Source organism: Castanea sativa, chromosome 1, assembly GCF_040712315.1.
Source record: "Castanea sativa cultivar Marrone di Chiusa Pesio chromosome 1, ASM4071231v1".
Lineage (NCBI taxonomy): Eukaryota > Viridiplantae > Streptophyta > Magnoliopsida > Fagales > Fagaceae > Castanea > Castanea sativa.
The window spans coordinates 88,612,316-88,626,845 of NC_134013.1; the positions used below are offsets into that span (position 1 = coordinate 88,612,316).

Consider the following 14,530-nt stretch of genomic DNA (forward strand, 5'->3'; position numbering starts at 1 on the left):
CAGGTAACCTACTTGTTTTACATGACGCATCTACATATATGCCCCCCTTCTTATTTATTCCTTCGCATGTTTTTTTTTAGGTGTTGGGGGAAACTGTTCATCTTTCAGCGGAGTATCTAGCTCCGGAAGCCAAGGTCGAGTCCTCGCTTTCTCGAATCAAAGTCCTGGAGATGGAGAACTCGAAGCTGAAGAGGGATCTGATAACCGCGATGGAGGATGTTCACCAATCCCAGGAAGAGGTCAAGAAGCTGGGTGACGACCTTAAGGTTGAGCAGCAGCTGGTTCTGGAAAAGGATGAGCAGCTCGCAGCTGTGAAGGAAAAAATTAAGGTCGTCGCCTCCAGGGCCATCGAGGGCTTCCAGTAGACTGAGGAGTACAACTCCGTGCTCTTCAGCTGGTATTTTAAAGGGTTCGAGCTCTTGAGGAGGTATTGCATTAAGCATCCTTCCGGGGTAGATTTGGAGGCGCTGGATATGGAGGAGGTCGATAGGGAGATCTCTGCTGACGAGGCTGCCCAAGCCGCCGTAGCTGAAGCTCCTGGAGACATTCTTGATGCTCGTGTCGTCGATGCCTCTGCCCTCGATGCCCCAGCTGAAGACAATGCCGCTCTGGATGTTTGAACTTGTTATCAAGAAGTTTCTCTTTGTTTTTTTTTTTTTTTTTTGAGGTGCCTGATATGTTTTTAAGGCTCAATTTCTAGGACATTTAAAAATTTTCATGTGCATTTTTAGCCCAATGTTTATGGGTTTTTTTTTTTTTTTTTTTTGTATAAACAATGGCCTTTGGTTTTTAGGCTTTCATCGTATCTACTTACACATGTTCTCCTGTATGTTAATTCTTCTGTCTTCGTCAGTAATGTATGTTCATCTAGTTGGAACGTGATTACTTAAGCATTTTCCTTTAGTAAGGCGTTTGTTTTTGCCTTCATCAGTAATGTACATCCGTCAGTGCAGAATCTTATTACTTAGGCAAATTTTTGTTTTTGCTTTCGTCAAAAATGTACATCCGTCTGTGGGGAATCTTATTACTGAGGCAATTTTTTTTTTTTTTTTTGGTACCGGGTCTCCGGGACTTTCTATTGGCGGTACCTGTATGAACACATTATTTGAACCATTATTTCATTAATTTTGAGGAATCGGTACATTCTTGATTTACATCTGTTGGTGGTACTTCTTCAAGTGTTCTATGTTCCAGGGTCGCGAGAGTTTTTGTCCGTCTAGGGTCTCCAAATGATAGCTACCTTGCCGGGAGTAGTGCACGACTCTGTAAGGTCCTTCCCACGTGGGACCGAGCTTCCCATAGGCGGAGTTTTTAGTTGCAGTAGTCACCTTGCGTAGGACGAGGTCGCCAATTCCTAGCCTTTTGAGCTTGACCCTTTTGTTATAGTATTCAGTCATCTTCTGTTGGTACTTCATCGTCACGTTCAAGGCCTTATCTCTTACCTCGTCTAAGCAATCTAGATTGATTCGAAGTTGGTCGTCGGTGTTCTCCTCGTGGAACACTTCTCACCTGGTGCTGGTCATACCCACCTTGACGGGGATTACCGCTTCAGTGCCATAAGTGAGCCTGAAAGGCGTCTCTCCCGTTGGGGTTCTTGCCGTTGTTCTGTAGGCCCATAAGACATTGGGCAATTCTTCCAGCCACGCGCCCTTAGCTTCGTCTAGCCGGGCTTTGATGATTCTTAGCAGTGTTCGATTAGTTACTTTCGTTTGTCCGTTTGACTGCGGGTGTCCAGGTGACGAGAATTTATTCTTGATGCCTAGCCCTAAGCAGAAGTCCCTGAATCCCTGGCTGTCGAACTGTCGGCCATTATCTGAAATAATTGTTCGCGGAATCCCGAACCTGCAAATTATATTTCTCCGCACGAAGCTACAAATTCTTGCCTTTGTGATTGTTGCCATTGCTTCTGCTTCGACCCATTTAGTGAAGTAGTCGATAGCGACGAGCAGGAACCTTACTTGTCCTCTTCCTTGGGGTAATGGGCCGACTATATCAATCCCCCATTGTGCGAATGGCCACGGGGAGGTAATCGTCATCATCTTTTCTGCTGGCAGCCTCTGGACGTTCCCGAACCTCTAGCACTTATCGCACCTCTTGATGAGCTCCGTGGCGTTTGCTTGTATGGTTGGCCAGAAATATCCTGTTCTAACAACTTTGCTTACCAGGGATCTATGCCCGGCGTGGTCTCCACAAATCCCTTCGTGGATTTCGTGAAGGACGTATTTGGCTTCTTCCTCGTCGACACACTTCAGATAAGGCAGGGAAAACCCTCTTTTGTATAAGGTATCATTCAAAATTGTAAACCTAGCTGCTCTTGCTTGAATCTTCCTGGCTTCCACTGAGTCACGAGGGAGATGCCCGTCTTGAAGATATGAGACGATCGGTTCCATCCAACCACCTATGTTCTAGATGGAGAATACTGGGACTTCTTCGATGTTGGAGTGTTTCTGAATCTCCATGAGAATTTCACTGTTCGTTGGTTCTTCTTCAGACGAGGCCATTCTGCCGCCCTCATCTGCCGCCGCATTCTGGTTTCTCGGGATCCGAACGAAATCCAACTTATCGAACCCACAGGCTAAATGTTTAATCAGCTTGAGGTACTTCTGCATCCTCTCTTCTTTCGCCTCATACTCTTCTCGGATCTGCCCTATTGCCAGCTTCGAGTCACTCTGAATAAGCAGGTTCTTAATCCCAAGGGCTTTGCCAAGTCTCAGTCCCGTCAATATACCTTCGTACTCAGCCTCGTTGTTGGTTGCCGGGAATTTTAATTGGACTCCATATTGGAGTTTTTCTCCATTGGGGGTGTTTATAATGACCCTTACTCCTCCCCTCTTTTGGGCTGACGATTCGTCAGTCTGAATCATCCACCGTTCCACCTCATCTTTGCCATCGTCATCTTCTGGAAGGGTGAACTCAGCTATGAAGTCTGCTAGAGCTTGCGCCTTGATGGCCGTTCTGGGATGGTATTCGATGTCGAACTGGCTGAGTTCAATTGCCCATTGGACCATTCTCCCAGCTGCTTCAGGCTTGTTCATGGATTTTTGGATAGGTTGGTCCGTCATTACAAGGATAGGGTGTGCTTCGAAGTATGGTCGTAGCTTTCGTGAAGCCACTATTAGGGCGAAAACGATCTTCTCAATCCTGGGATACCTGGCCTCTGCTCCCGGAAAGGCTTGACTGACATAGTAAACTGGAAGCTGCTTCTTATCTTCCTCTCGAATTAAGGCTGCACTGACGGCGGTAGCTGATGCTGCTAGGTATAAATAAAGGTTTTCCCCTGCTTTTGAGGGACTCAAGATGGGCGGGCTACCAAGGTAACGCTTGAGCTCTTGAAAGGCTGCTTCACATTCGTCAGTCCAGGAGAAAGCCTGCTTCAACGTTTTGAAAAATGGAAGACATTTGCCCGTTGCTTTAGAGACGAACCTATTGAGTGCAGCTATCCTTCCCGTGAGCTTTTGGACTTCTTTGACGGTCTTGGGTGATGCCATGCTGAGTATTGCTTGCACCTTCTTCGGATTTGCTTCTATTCCCCTTTGGGATACCATGAATCCTAAGAACTTTCTTGAAGCTACCCCGAACACACACTTACTAGGATTGAGCTTCATCTGGTATTTTCGGAGGGTATTAAATGTCTCTCCCAGGTCGTCCAGGTGAGTCAACTCTTCTTTGCTCTTGACGAGCATATCGTCCACATATACCTCCATATTTCTCCCAATTTGCTTGCTGAACATCTTGTTTACCAGTCTCTGGTACGTTGCTCCTGCGTTCTTCAGTCCAAAGGGCATTACCTTATAGCAGTAGAGTCCTTGGCTTGTGATGAAAGTAGTTTTTTCCTGATCTTCCTTAGCCATCTTTATCTGGTTGTAACCTGAAAATGCATCCATGAATGTTAGTAACTTATGTCCAGCCGTAGAGTCTACCAACTGATCTATCCTTGGCAGGGGAAAACTATCCTTCGGGCAAGTCTTGTTCAGGTCCGTGAAGTCCACGCACATTCTCCACTTTCCATTTGCTTTTTACACTAGCACGACGTTGGCCAACCATTCGGGATAGTAAACTTCTCGGATGAAGTCTGCCTGCAACAACCTGCTAACTTCTTCCGTGATTGCTTGGTTTCTTTCGGGGGCAAAGACTCGTCGTTTCTGTTGGACGGGTTTTTTCTCGGGGTCTGTCTTCAACTCGTGCTGGATTACCTGGCGTGGTATACCCTGCATATCTTCGTGACTCCATGCAAATACGTCTAAATTTCCCTTAAGGAAACGGACGAGTTCATTCCTCATCTCGGGGCTCATGGTCGTACCTATCCTCGTCACCTTTGAGTTTTCCCCCTCAACGAGTTCCACCGTTTCTAGGGCTTCCATGTTGTCTTCTTTTTCTCCCTCGATTGTCCATGTGTGGTTTTCTCCTACAGCCAACACGGCCTGGTAGCATTCTCTGGCCAAAACTTGGTCTCCTTTTACCTCGCCGATTCTGTCTTCGGTTGGGAATTTTATAATTAGGCAGTAGGTGGACGTTGCTGCTTTCCACCGGTTGAGCGTGGGTCTCCCAATGATCACATTGTACGAAGAGGGGCAATCTACCACTAAGAAGTCCAGATGACGGGTCTGCTGCTTCGGGTAGGCGCCTATTGTGACCTTTAGCGTCACAATGCCCTTGGGATATACTCTGTCACCGCTAAAGCTGACGAGGGGGGACTCGAACGGGCGTAATCTACCAGGACCTAGCTTCAACTGTTGGAAGGACGATAGGTACATGATGTCTGCGAAGCTACCGTTGTCGACGAGGATCCTCTTAGTGTTGAACCCTTCAATTGTGAGTGCTATCACCAGAGGGTCGTTATGGGGCTGCCTTACTCCCCTTGCGTCCTTTTCGCTGAAGAATATATCCTGGTTCGTCCGTCTTTGCTTCAATAGGAGTTCCATATGGACACTGTTTACTTGCCTTTGGCATGCTTTCTTGAGGGACTTGTATGATCCCCCCATGAAAGGTCCTCCTGCTATTGTGCTTATCTCCCCGATCACATCTTGTGGTTGAGATGGGCGAATCTCATTCTTGGACGAGGACTCGCGTTGGCTCGTGTCGCCCTCCTTGAACCTGCTGGAGTCCCCTTTTTTTACGTACTTCTGAAGCTTTCCCTTTCATATCAATTCTTCTATCTGTCCTTTCAGGTCTCGGCAATCATCCGTGTAATGGCCGTGATCCTTGTGGAATCGGCAGTATTTGCTTTTGTCACGCACACTTGGTGACGAGTGCAAGGGTCTCAGCCACTTTAGGTGGTATTAATCCTGGATCTGCGTCAAAATCTTGTCAACAGGCATAATTAGAGGTGTGAATTTTACCGGTCGTGGAGCTTTCTCGTTTTTTCGTCTATCAATGTCACCTCCTCAGCGGCTTGGGCGCTCCCTCTTTTGTCCCCTGCGTTCGTCTTCCTTCCTTCCTTCCTTCTTTGGCTTTTCCTCGTCTACGATGGCCGCCAGTGAATCCTCAGCATTCATGTACTTTTGAGCTTTCAATAGCATCTCCGCCATTGTCCGGGGCGGATTCTTTGCTAGCGAGACGACGAATTCTCTAGACTTAAGCCCTGCTTTAAATGTCGTCAGCTGGACCTTATCGTCTGCGTCGTCCACCTCTAGGGTCTCTCGAGTGAAGCGTTTTACGTACAACCGCAAGGTCTCCCTCTCTCCTTGCTTAATAGTGAGTAGGTGATCCGCTGGTCTCTTGGGGCGTTGCCCAGGACAAAATGGCGCGGGAAAACGCATTAGCGCTCGAAGTTGTCGATGGACGAAGTGGGCAATCTCGTGAACCACTCTCGTCTAGCTCCCTTCAGCGTAGTGGGGAAAGAACGACACATGATCTCATCAGGGGGCTGTTAAAGGCCTAAGGTCGTCTTGAAGGTGTTAAGGTGATCTTGGGGATCCTTGAGCCCGTCAAAAGGCTCGAGCTGAGGCAGCCGAAATTTCGCTGGTACCGGTCGTTCTAAGACTGCCATGGTAAAAGGGGAGTCCGTCGCTCTGACCATTTTATCCAGGCTTCGATCGGTCTTTTCTTTGATGGCATTTCTTAATTCATCCATCTCATTTCTCATCTTTTGGAGGATGTCGGAATGCTGTTCCTCTGGGGTTACCGTTCTCCATCGGTCACTTCTTCCATGGCTATCCCCTTTGTCCTCTTGGACAGCTCTTGACCGGTTCTCTTCTTGCTGTAACCTCTGTCTCATCTCTTGATTCTATCTGGTAAGTTCTTCGACAGTGGCCGCGAGATTTTGGACTTGCTGTGCCAAGGCCGCTGAGTCCTGGTTGGATTCCATCTGGAGCTGGTAGGAACCACGTTCTTGTTGTATGAGAAAGTCGTTCCCACAGATAGCGCCAAACTGATGAAGCGGTATCTCGTTAGTTTCTCTGGGGTTCGTTCAGATGGTTCCTGGCAGTACTTTGACGAACCTGCGGGGGCAAGAACTTATTCAAGTGGTCACCGGTGTGGTGCCTGCTACAATGCCTCCGATGGCAAAGTCAGTATGAAAGAAGGCAATAATCGAAATATCAAGAATAAATTAGTTCAGGTTGTGATGCTGTCTCTGTACCTTGTGTTGGTGTTGCGAGGATTTTATATACCCTTGGGGATTATAGCCGTTGGGGTGTTAATGACTCCCCTGATAACGTCTATGGTGGAGTTATGAACTTTAATGCATTTCCACCGCTTCGTCCAGCTGGTCTCGTAACGGTTGGGGCTTTATTGGCACCATTGAATGGCATTAACTCTTTCTGATGACGCGGATACTGGTCATGTTTGTCCATGAAGGCAGCTTCGTCTATGCTTAACTTCGTCAGTCCCATCATTCACAATTGAGGCAGGGTCATTAAATTGTTTTACACATTAGAAATTATAGATGGTATATGGCTTGAATCATACTCACACCGACTAATTCCACAATTACTTAGAGAATACTCTAAAATTTGTCAAGACAACTCCCTTCTAACTTAAATAGTGTGCTTGAATACCTTCTTGATGGTCTCGAATAGAATGTGCTAGAACTAGTTTTAGATGCACTTGACGAGGTTTTAAATAAGATAGAAGTAGTTTAAATTGAAGGGACATTTGGTATAAAATTAAAAACACATGTGAAATGTAATTAGTATAACTCTAGGTAGAAAATTTGAGAGTAATCAAAATCTAATTCGTATTTATTTATTGAGATTCGACTTTAATATACTACTAATCTTTAAACTGTGCAACACTTGAAAAAGTTTGACAAAATATATTTAGAAACACATATTTAAATATTAATTACAAAAAAAAAACATATTAGTTTAAATTAATTTTTTTTTCAAAAGAAGATAAAATTTAATTTAATGACAATTTGGTTAGTATTGGGGTGCTTGATCGAGATGATGAGTTCTAATTAGAATTAACTAATATAGTTTTATACTATTTGTAATTTTTTTTTTTTTTTGAAAGTGAAACCTTCATTCATTCATTCATAAAAGACAAACATCTTGATACAAGTGTTCTACAACTAGGGAGAGAATCCTCTATCCAATACATATCATCAACAATATTTCTAGCATTATGCGCTAACACATGAGCCACCTTATTTCCACTTTGCCTCGTGTGACTGATACTCACCCACTGTAAGGCCCGAATTAGATGTTTGATATTATCCACCACGTTCCCTAATAAAGACAGATTGGCTGTTGGTGATGAGATGGATTTTATAACATTAACATTGTCTCCTTCTATAACAAGCTTGTAAAAACCTGCACCAATACTAAACTCAATGGCTTTTCTACCTGCTAACAGCTCGCCTTCCTCGCTGCTGAACACTGCTGGCCCTCTAGCAGACATGGCAGCCATGACTTCACCTTTATAATGGTGGATTATAGCACCAACACTGGACCTATTCACCTCGGAAAACACTACTGCATCAAAGCTCAATTTAAATGCCGATTCTGGAGGTGGTTTCCATGCTTCCCTGCTGGTCTGCATAATCGGTTTCGCATCTGGTTGATCTTGAGCATGTTTGTAGTCTTTTAAGTATTCTGCTGCCTGCCGATTCAGACTAGCTGGATCAATGAATCTGCCACCATGTGTCACACCATTTCAAAAATTAAAATGACGTAACGCCTCATGTGACTGATACTCACTCATTGTAAGTCTCGAATTAGATGTTTGATAGCATCCACCACGTTCCCTAACAAAGACAGATTGACTATTGGCAATGAGATGGGTTTTATAACATTAACATTAGCTCCTTCAATAACAAGCTTGGAAAAACCTGCATCAATACCAAACTCAATTACTTTTCTACATGCTAATAGCTTGCCTTCCTCGCTGCTGTACACTATCGGCCCTCTGGCAGACATGGCAGACATGGCAGCCATGACTTAACCTTTATAATTGCAGATTATAGCACCAACACCAGAATTGTTCACCTCGGAAAACACTGCTTCATCAAAGTTCAATTTAAATGCCGATTCTGGAGGTGTTTTCCATGCTTCCCTGGTCGTCTGCATAACTGGTTTTGCAGCTGGCTGATCTTGAGCATGCCTGTAGTTTTCTAAGTATTCTGCTACTCGCCGATTCAGACTTGCTAGATTAATGAATCTGCCACCATGTATCACACCATTACGCCTATTCCAAATGAACCAAGCCCGAGTCAAGAAAAGCTTCATCTCCCCCAATGAGATTCGGTCCAGTAAATACTCCAACAAGTGAAGCATCTCACCTTGAACACTGTTGCCCTTCTACAGAAGTTTAACACTTCCAGCCCATACATCCCATGTAGCAGCACACTCCCATAGTGCATGTATGGTTGATTCTGGGCTTCTGCAACAGATCAGGCAAGCATTTTCTGAGATGATCCGTTGCTTGGTAAGGTTTAGTCTAGTAGGCAGAATGTCATGACAAGCTCTCCATCCAAACACCTTCATTTTGCTTGGGATTTTAAGCTCCACAAGGCAGCCCATACTCGTTCCACAGCCATGTATCTGTATACTATTTGTAATTTTAAAAATTAATTTAGAAATATATTTTATAATGACATAGAAAAATGTGGATTTTAAGACTTATATGGCATAATTAGAAGATGCCAACAAAAAAATTTCATGATCATGCCTTTTATTTTATATTATTAGTATATAGATATAGACAAATTAGAATCCTTCATAGTAATCACTAACAATGGATTAGAATCCCATGGTACTGAATGATATTATTTAGATAATAATGCTTTAGCTATAAGAAAAGAAAAACAATGGAATAGACTCAAGTTTATGTCACATGTGCAACATGCAAGAGATTTAGATAATTTTTAAAAATGCAGGAAAATCTGAATGTTGGAGTATTTGTCCTTAAACATATCTTCTCTTTTCTTTTTTTTTTTTTTTTTTCGTTTGGTGCAGCTTGCAAGTCTATTGGTCCGAGTTTGAAATCGTAGTGACAATCATATAAGGTTGACTTTCTACAATTAGGTGCACCAAAAGTTCAAACTTACCAGTTATAAATAATACATTTTCTTTGAGACTGTGACATGAAATGTTAGACAATAGCTAAAGGGACTCCAACCCACATTTCTAATTCAATAGTCTGAATTAAATTACTTTTCTTATTTAACGTGATTCTCGTTTGTTCATTTCAAGTTTCGGATCACTAGGAGCTGGAAAGGCATGCTCTTAATACTTAAGTGCAGATACCGTATTTCGTCCGCCTTCAATTGCATGTCAGACTCCAAAATTTCCAAAAATATTAACTTTTTTTCAAGGGGCTGCGGAAACACTTAAATTGACATGGCGCAACCCGTTTAGGCATCGGAGTACTTAAAGTGCCATTTCAGGTCAAATTGACCAAAATGCCCATAGTCAGCCCTAAGTTGACTGAAAGTCAAAACTGGTCAAAATAATCCCAAAACTACATTTTTCATGTTTCTATATCAAACCCGAGCTACTCGGTGATTTTTGTCAACTTTGACCAAGTTTGACTTGAGGTTGACTGCCGAGGGCATCCATAAACCCTAATTTTGATCTGACTGTCGGAACGGGTTGAAACTAGCATCATTGAAAAGATTATTGAATTACCTTTCCGATGACTATTCATGGGTTGAAATAGGAGTCAAAACAGTCGAGATATCTTGAAAATCGTGCAAGGTGCATCAGCTCGCTTCTTGAGGCTATAACTTTTGATCCAATCGTTGTATTTCAAAGTTCTTTAGCTTTCCAGAAACTACACATCCAGAACTTTTCAAGTACACCAAGATCAACCCAATCCAAGCCTAGGCAGGCCTCCATCAAGCCGTTACAAGTCAGCAGCCACAAAGTGGCCCCCAGAGCTTGGCTAGTGGCCACTTTTGGAGTTGAAAAGTCACTTTTTGCCTATAAATACCCCAAACCCCCCTTAGATCGAAAAAAAAGAAAAAGAAAAATTGGGTGTTTTAGAGCTGGTTTCTAGGTAAATTCTCTCTCTTTTCTCTACATTTCTCTCCCAAAAACATATAAAAAAAACCTTTGATTCCTCTTTTTTTCTCAACAATCAAAAGGTAGTGTTCTTGCACTCTTTTTCCTCTCTTTTTGGTCTTAGGACCTTAGATTTGAGGTTTAAAGGGTGTAGATGTATCTTTTTAGCTACAATCTACACCCTTTGCTTTATCTTGCTTTATAATATGCTTTATTGTTTTTCCTAGCTTTTTCTTGTTTTATCTTGCATCTTAGCATGTTCTATAGCTTTCCAAGCATGTCCACTTGTTTTTTACCATGTTTTAATGCTTTAATGATGTTGGCCTAGCCTTCTTGGGCTAGGATATGCCTTAATATTGTGCTTGTGCTTAGATCCATGTATTTATGTGCTTTTTGCCATGTTCTTGCTTAGAACCATGTGTTTATGTGCTCTGTGCCATGTTTGTGCTTAGATCTACTTGTTTGTGTGTTCTTTGCCATGCTTATGGTCAGATCTATATCTTTGTGTGCTCCTTGCCATGTTCATGTTTCTAGATCTACATGTTGGTTGCTATGCCATGTGCTTCTAAAGCCTTTCTATCCCTTGTTATCTCCCTTTTCTTGTGTTTTGGCCATTTTGGTAGGCTGTAGATCTAGATCTTGTGGTCTAGGCCTACATCTATACACCTAGGCCTATATCAAAGGGTTTGGATCATTTCCTTTATGCATGTCTATGTATGCTTGCTTGCTTCTACGCTTTATGTCCATTTTTGGCTGTCTAGATCTAGGTTTTCCATGCTTTATGCCCTTCGTGGGTTTGTGCTTGTTGGTCTTTGGGGCCACTTGCTTGTGTGGTTATATCCGTCCTTTTTGTGGATTGTTTGGGTGTGACCAGTTATGAGATACACCTCCGTGGTGTCAGTGTGCTTGATACACACATTTCTCCGCTCTGTGTAATGTTATTATGCTTGCCTTGCTTGCTTTATGCCACCTGTTTGGCTTTCTTTGCTTATTTGCCTCTTTGCACGCATACTTACATGTTCATGCATGAGTCTGTATGTCGTCCATACTCCGATCTCATGGAACTATGGACACCCAATCCAAACCTACATTTGTCTTTCTAGGACACCCTCTTTTGTTTGATAACATGTTTGTTAGCCCTATTTGGCATCTTTTGCTAGTTTGTCTTTTAGCGTGCTTTCCTTCTATTTGTTTCTTTGCTTGTCTGCTGACTTGTTTCTTTTATCATTGCATGCACACGCATGGAGCATGGACACTTGGAGCAGGAGTGCGACCTCCTAGGCGCAAGCAGAAGGGCAAGGATGCAAGCCCACAAAGGGCAATGTTCTATAGATTAGGGGGCCTAGCCCCTCCTGAGTGCTTTTCTCTTTCTGTCTCTCTTTCTCTAAGCCTCCTCTAAAGCATGTATTAGGGTTTGCCCTCTCCTTCTACCCTTTATTTTTCCTGCTCCTTGCTCTGGCCGCATTCCCTGCATATGACAATGTTTGTTTTACATTTCATATACCTTGTTGGGCCATACCCTTGGAGCGTTGGCAATGTCTGCTTTACTTTCCTGCTCTGTATGATAGCATGATGCATGATGTGTGTGTGTGTGTGTGTGTGTGTGTGTGTGTGTGCGCACCTGCGTGTGTGTGTGAGTGATCGTGCACTTTGTATGATGGACTCTTGTGGCTACGTGAACGACCCTCTCTATCAATGAGTGCTCTTGACCTTGTGGCATGAGTATGTGCTTAAGGCATTTGTTGCAAATGCATATTCATGTCATACTGTGTGCATAGTCACCACACTGTGACTGTCTTTATCCATGTCATCAAGTGACATCGGTTTCCCTGTGTATGCATCACATATCAATGTGTTTAATGCTTTGAGGGGCTCTAACTCGTCTTAAGCACGAGCATGTTGGCACCGCTATATACACAGGCATGAAACCCTGCTGGTGTGCCATAGCGCACCAAACATGAAACTCTGCCGAATTTTTTTTGTGGAAACGGAGCATCCCCATTACCGTATTCTCACTTCAAAAGCTTGGTGAGAATAGCGTTTTGTGTGCTATGACACATCTGAGGCGAAACGCTGCTAGATTTTCGCCACAAAAATTAGGCGAAATGCTGCTAGATTTTCATCGTGGAAATTTGGCTACGATTCAAAACACACTTGGGAAATGTTGATCGAGACCACACCCTTTCCAAATCCAAACCTTAAAGCCCAATTTGCTTAAAGCCCTGAAAGCTAATGCCTACAGCTTGTTTTCAACTGCCAATGTCCGAAAATTATGATTTTACCAAAACAAAATACTGTCTACGGACAAGCGTTGTAGGGTGCCTAACACCTTCCCCACACGTAACCAAACTTTCGAATTCAAGAATCAAGATTTTTTACCCATCCACATTAGATTAGGAAAACGACCTTTTTTTTAGCCTAGGATTGGTAATAAAATCAAATAGAGTCAAGTGATCAATCACACATAGGAAAACTCAATGATTGGTGGCGACTTCACTTACCCTTGGTATTTTCCTTAAAATCGACTCATATTCTAGTCACACACTCGAGGTATGACATTCCTCATACACAAAAAAGTGGAAGTGCACGAGCATCGCCGCAATGGGTGGTCGAGCAGCCGCGAGGCGTTGACAAACTGGCGACTCCACTGAGGACACTTAAAGAGTTTAGCCTTTAGAGCTTTTGATAAGATCCTAATCTTTGTACATTGGCTTTCAAAAACATTGAAATTGGCATTAGCCTCCGGGACTTTCCTTTTGAAAAATACTTTTACTATATCCTAGTATACCATTTTCAAAACTCAAAAATATTTTCCAAAAATGTATTTCAAATGGTTTTCCAAAAACCAGCTTTAAAGTATTTTCGTATGTGTGAAGCTTTACTGCTTTCCTAAAGTATGCTTTACAGCTTTCCTTCACATGCGTGAACCTAGGTAGTAAGATTTAATTTCTGCTACACCTTTATCTGACATCACCCCTCATATTGGGTCAAACTAGACTCAGTGTTGAAGGTCAATGTTGGATGCATATACCCTAGATAGTTACTAGATGCCAAAATTAGGGTTTTTAGGTTTCAAAGAGAATTGAACCAATTTCTTTGAACCCTAAAACATCCTTTCAAGAACAAAGAGTGCTCATGCAAGAGGCTATTTCCTTCACTCTATCGTTTCTATGCGTCCTTTTATGTTGATGAATGTTTACGTCCATAACATGAATGATTCGTAATTGTTTTTTTTAAAGCATGATTTTTTTCCTATGTAACTGTTATAATCTTTTTCTTGAATGTCAATAATTTGCATGCGAACAATACTTTTTCTTAAAATAAAAACAAATCTGAGTTTCAAAATCTCTTAAAACCAGATAATTAAGAACTTTCCTTTTATCGTGGATCTTCTTTGGGATGTGACCAAAAACTAAGTGGTTCCATCTTGATATCTCAGTAGCACAATACTTGAGACCCTGTGAGAGGCCCTCAGGTGTGCTTGTGTCAAGGCATGAGTCCCAGACTCTTTCAATGAGCTCTTTACATTCCACCTTCTGTGTCCACGTTGCCTTGAAATGGAATCAACACTTCAACAGAGGTTGGCAGAGAGGACATTAGTGATTAATAGGGCACAATGGTTTGAGGTGGAGTCTATGAGATGGTGAATCGTGGTGTTTGGGAAATGGTTACTCCAATCAGTAGTGGCAAGGGCTCTATCCAGCCTCATGTAAATTCAGTTATTGCCTTCTCTCATGTTGCACCATGTGAAGTCTGAGCCATTGTAACCAAGATCTTTGAAATTGCAGGTGTTTATTACATGCCTAAAGCCATCCATTTGTTGTTGTGACCTTAATACCCCTCCTTGTTTCTCATTCATAGACAGGATTTCATTAAAATCTCCTAGGCAGAGCCATGGGAGATGGTACCTATTGTTGAGCCTGTCAAGCAGCTTCCATGATTTGTTCCTTTGATTGGCATCAGGGTGCCCATAAAAACTTGTAATCCTCCATTTAAAACCAAAATCAGATTCAGTGACAATAGCATCAATGTGGTTTGGGTTATGATATCCAAATTAGTGTCTTTTATCCATATCATTGCTAATC

General features: G+C 42.8%; 2 protein-coding genes across 2 annotated transcripts; both read right to left on the reverse strand.

The window, feature by feature from the left end:
- Nucleotides 1-4,016: 4,016 nt before the first annotated feature.
- Nucleotides 4,017-4,922, reverse strand: LOC142636652 (uncharacterized). The gene has a single exon (XM_075810929.1). The coding sequence runs from the start codon at nt 4,920-4,922 to the stop codon at nt 4,017-4,019; it is 906 nt and encodes a 301-aa protein (XP_075667044.1).
- A 2,545-nt stretch (nt 4,923-7,467) lies between these two features.
- On the reverse strand, nt 7,468-8,963 carry LOC142636661 (uncharacterized). The gene is made up of 4 exons (XM_075810941.1): nt 8,746-8,963; nt 8,387-8,628; nt 8,194-8,272; nt 7,468-8,074 (listed from the first exon to the last, which is right to left on the reverse strand). Exons 1-4 carry the CDS (start codon nt 8,961-8,963, stop codon nt 7,468-7,470), a joined length of 1,146 nt encoding a protein of 381 aa, XP_075667056.1.
- Between the last annotated feature and the right edge of the window lie 5,567 nt (nt 8,964-14,530).

Excerpts from the sequence above, each read along its gene's own strand:
- LOC142636652 (XM_075810929.1), bottom strand. The coding sequence starts at position 4,922 with ATGGAACTCCTATTGAAGCAAAGACGGACGAACCAGGATATATTCTTC.
- LOC142636661 (XM_075810941.1), bottom strand. The coding sequence starts at position 8,963 with ATGGGCTGCCTTGTGGAGCTTAAAATCCCAAGCAAAATGAAGGTGTTT. Across the intron at positions 8,629-8,745 it reads GCTGGAAGTGTTAAACTTCT|GCGTAATGGTGTGATACATG; the intron begins GTAGAAGGGCAA and ends CATTTGGAATAG. Across the intron at positions 8,075-8,193 it reads CCAATAGTCAATCTGTCTTT|ATTCATTGATCCAGCTAGTC; the intron begins GTTAGGGAACGT and ends ACATGGTGGCAG.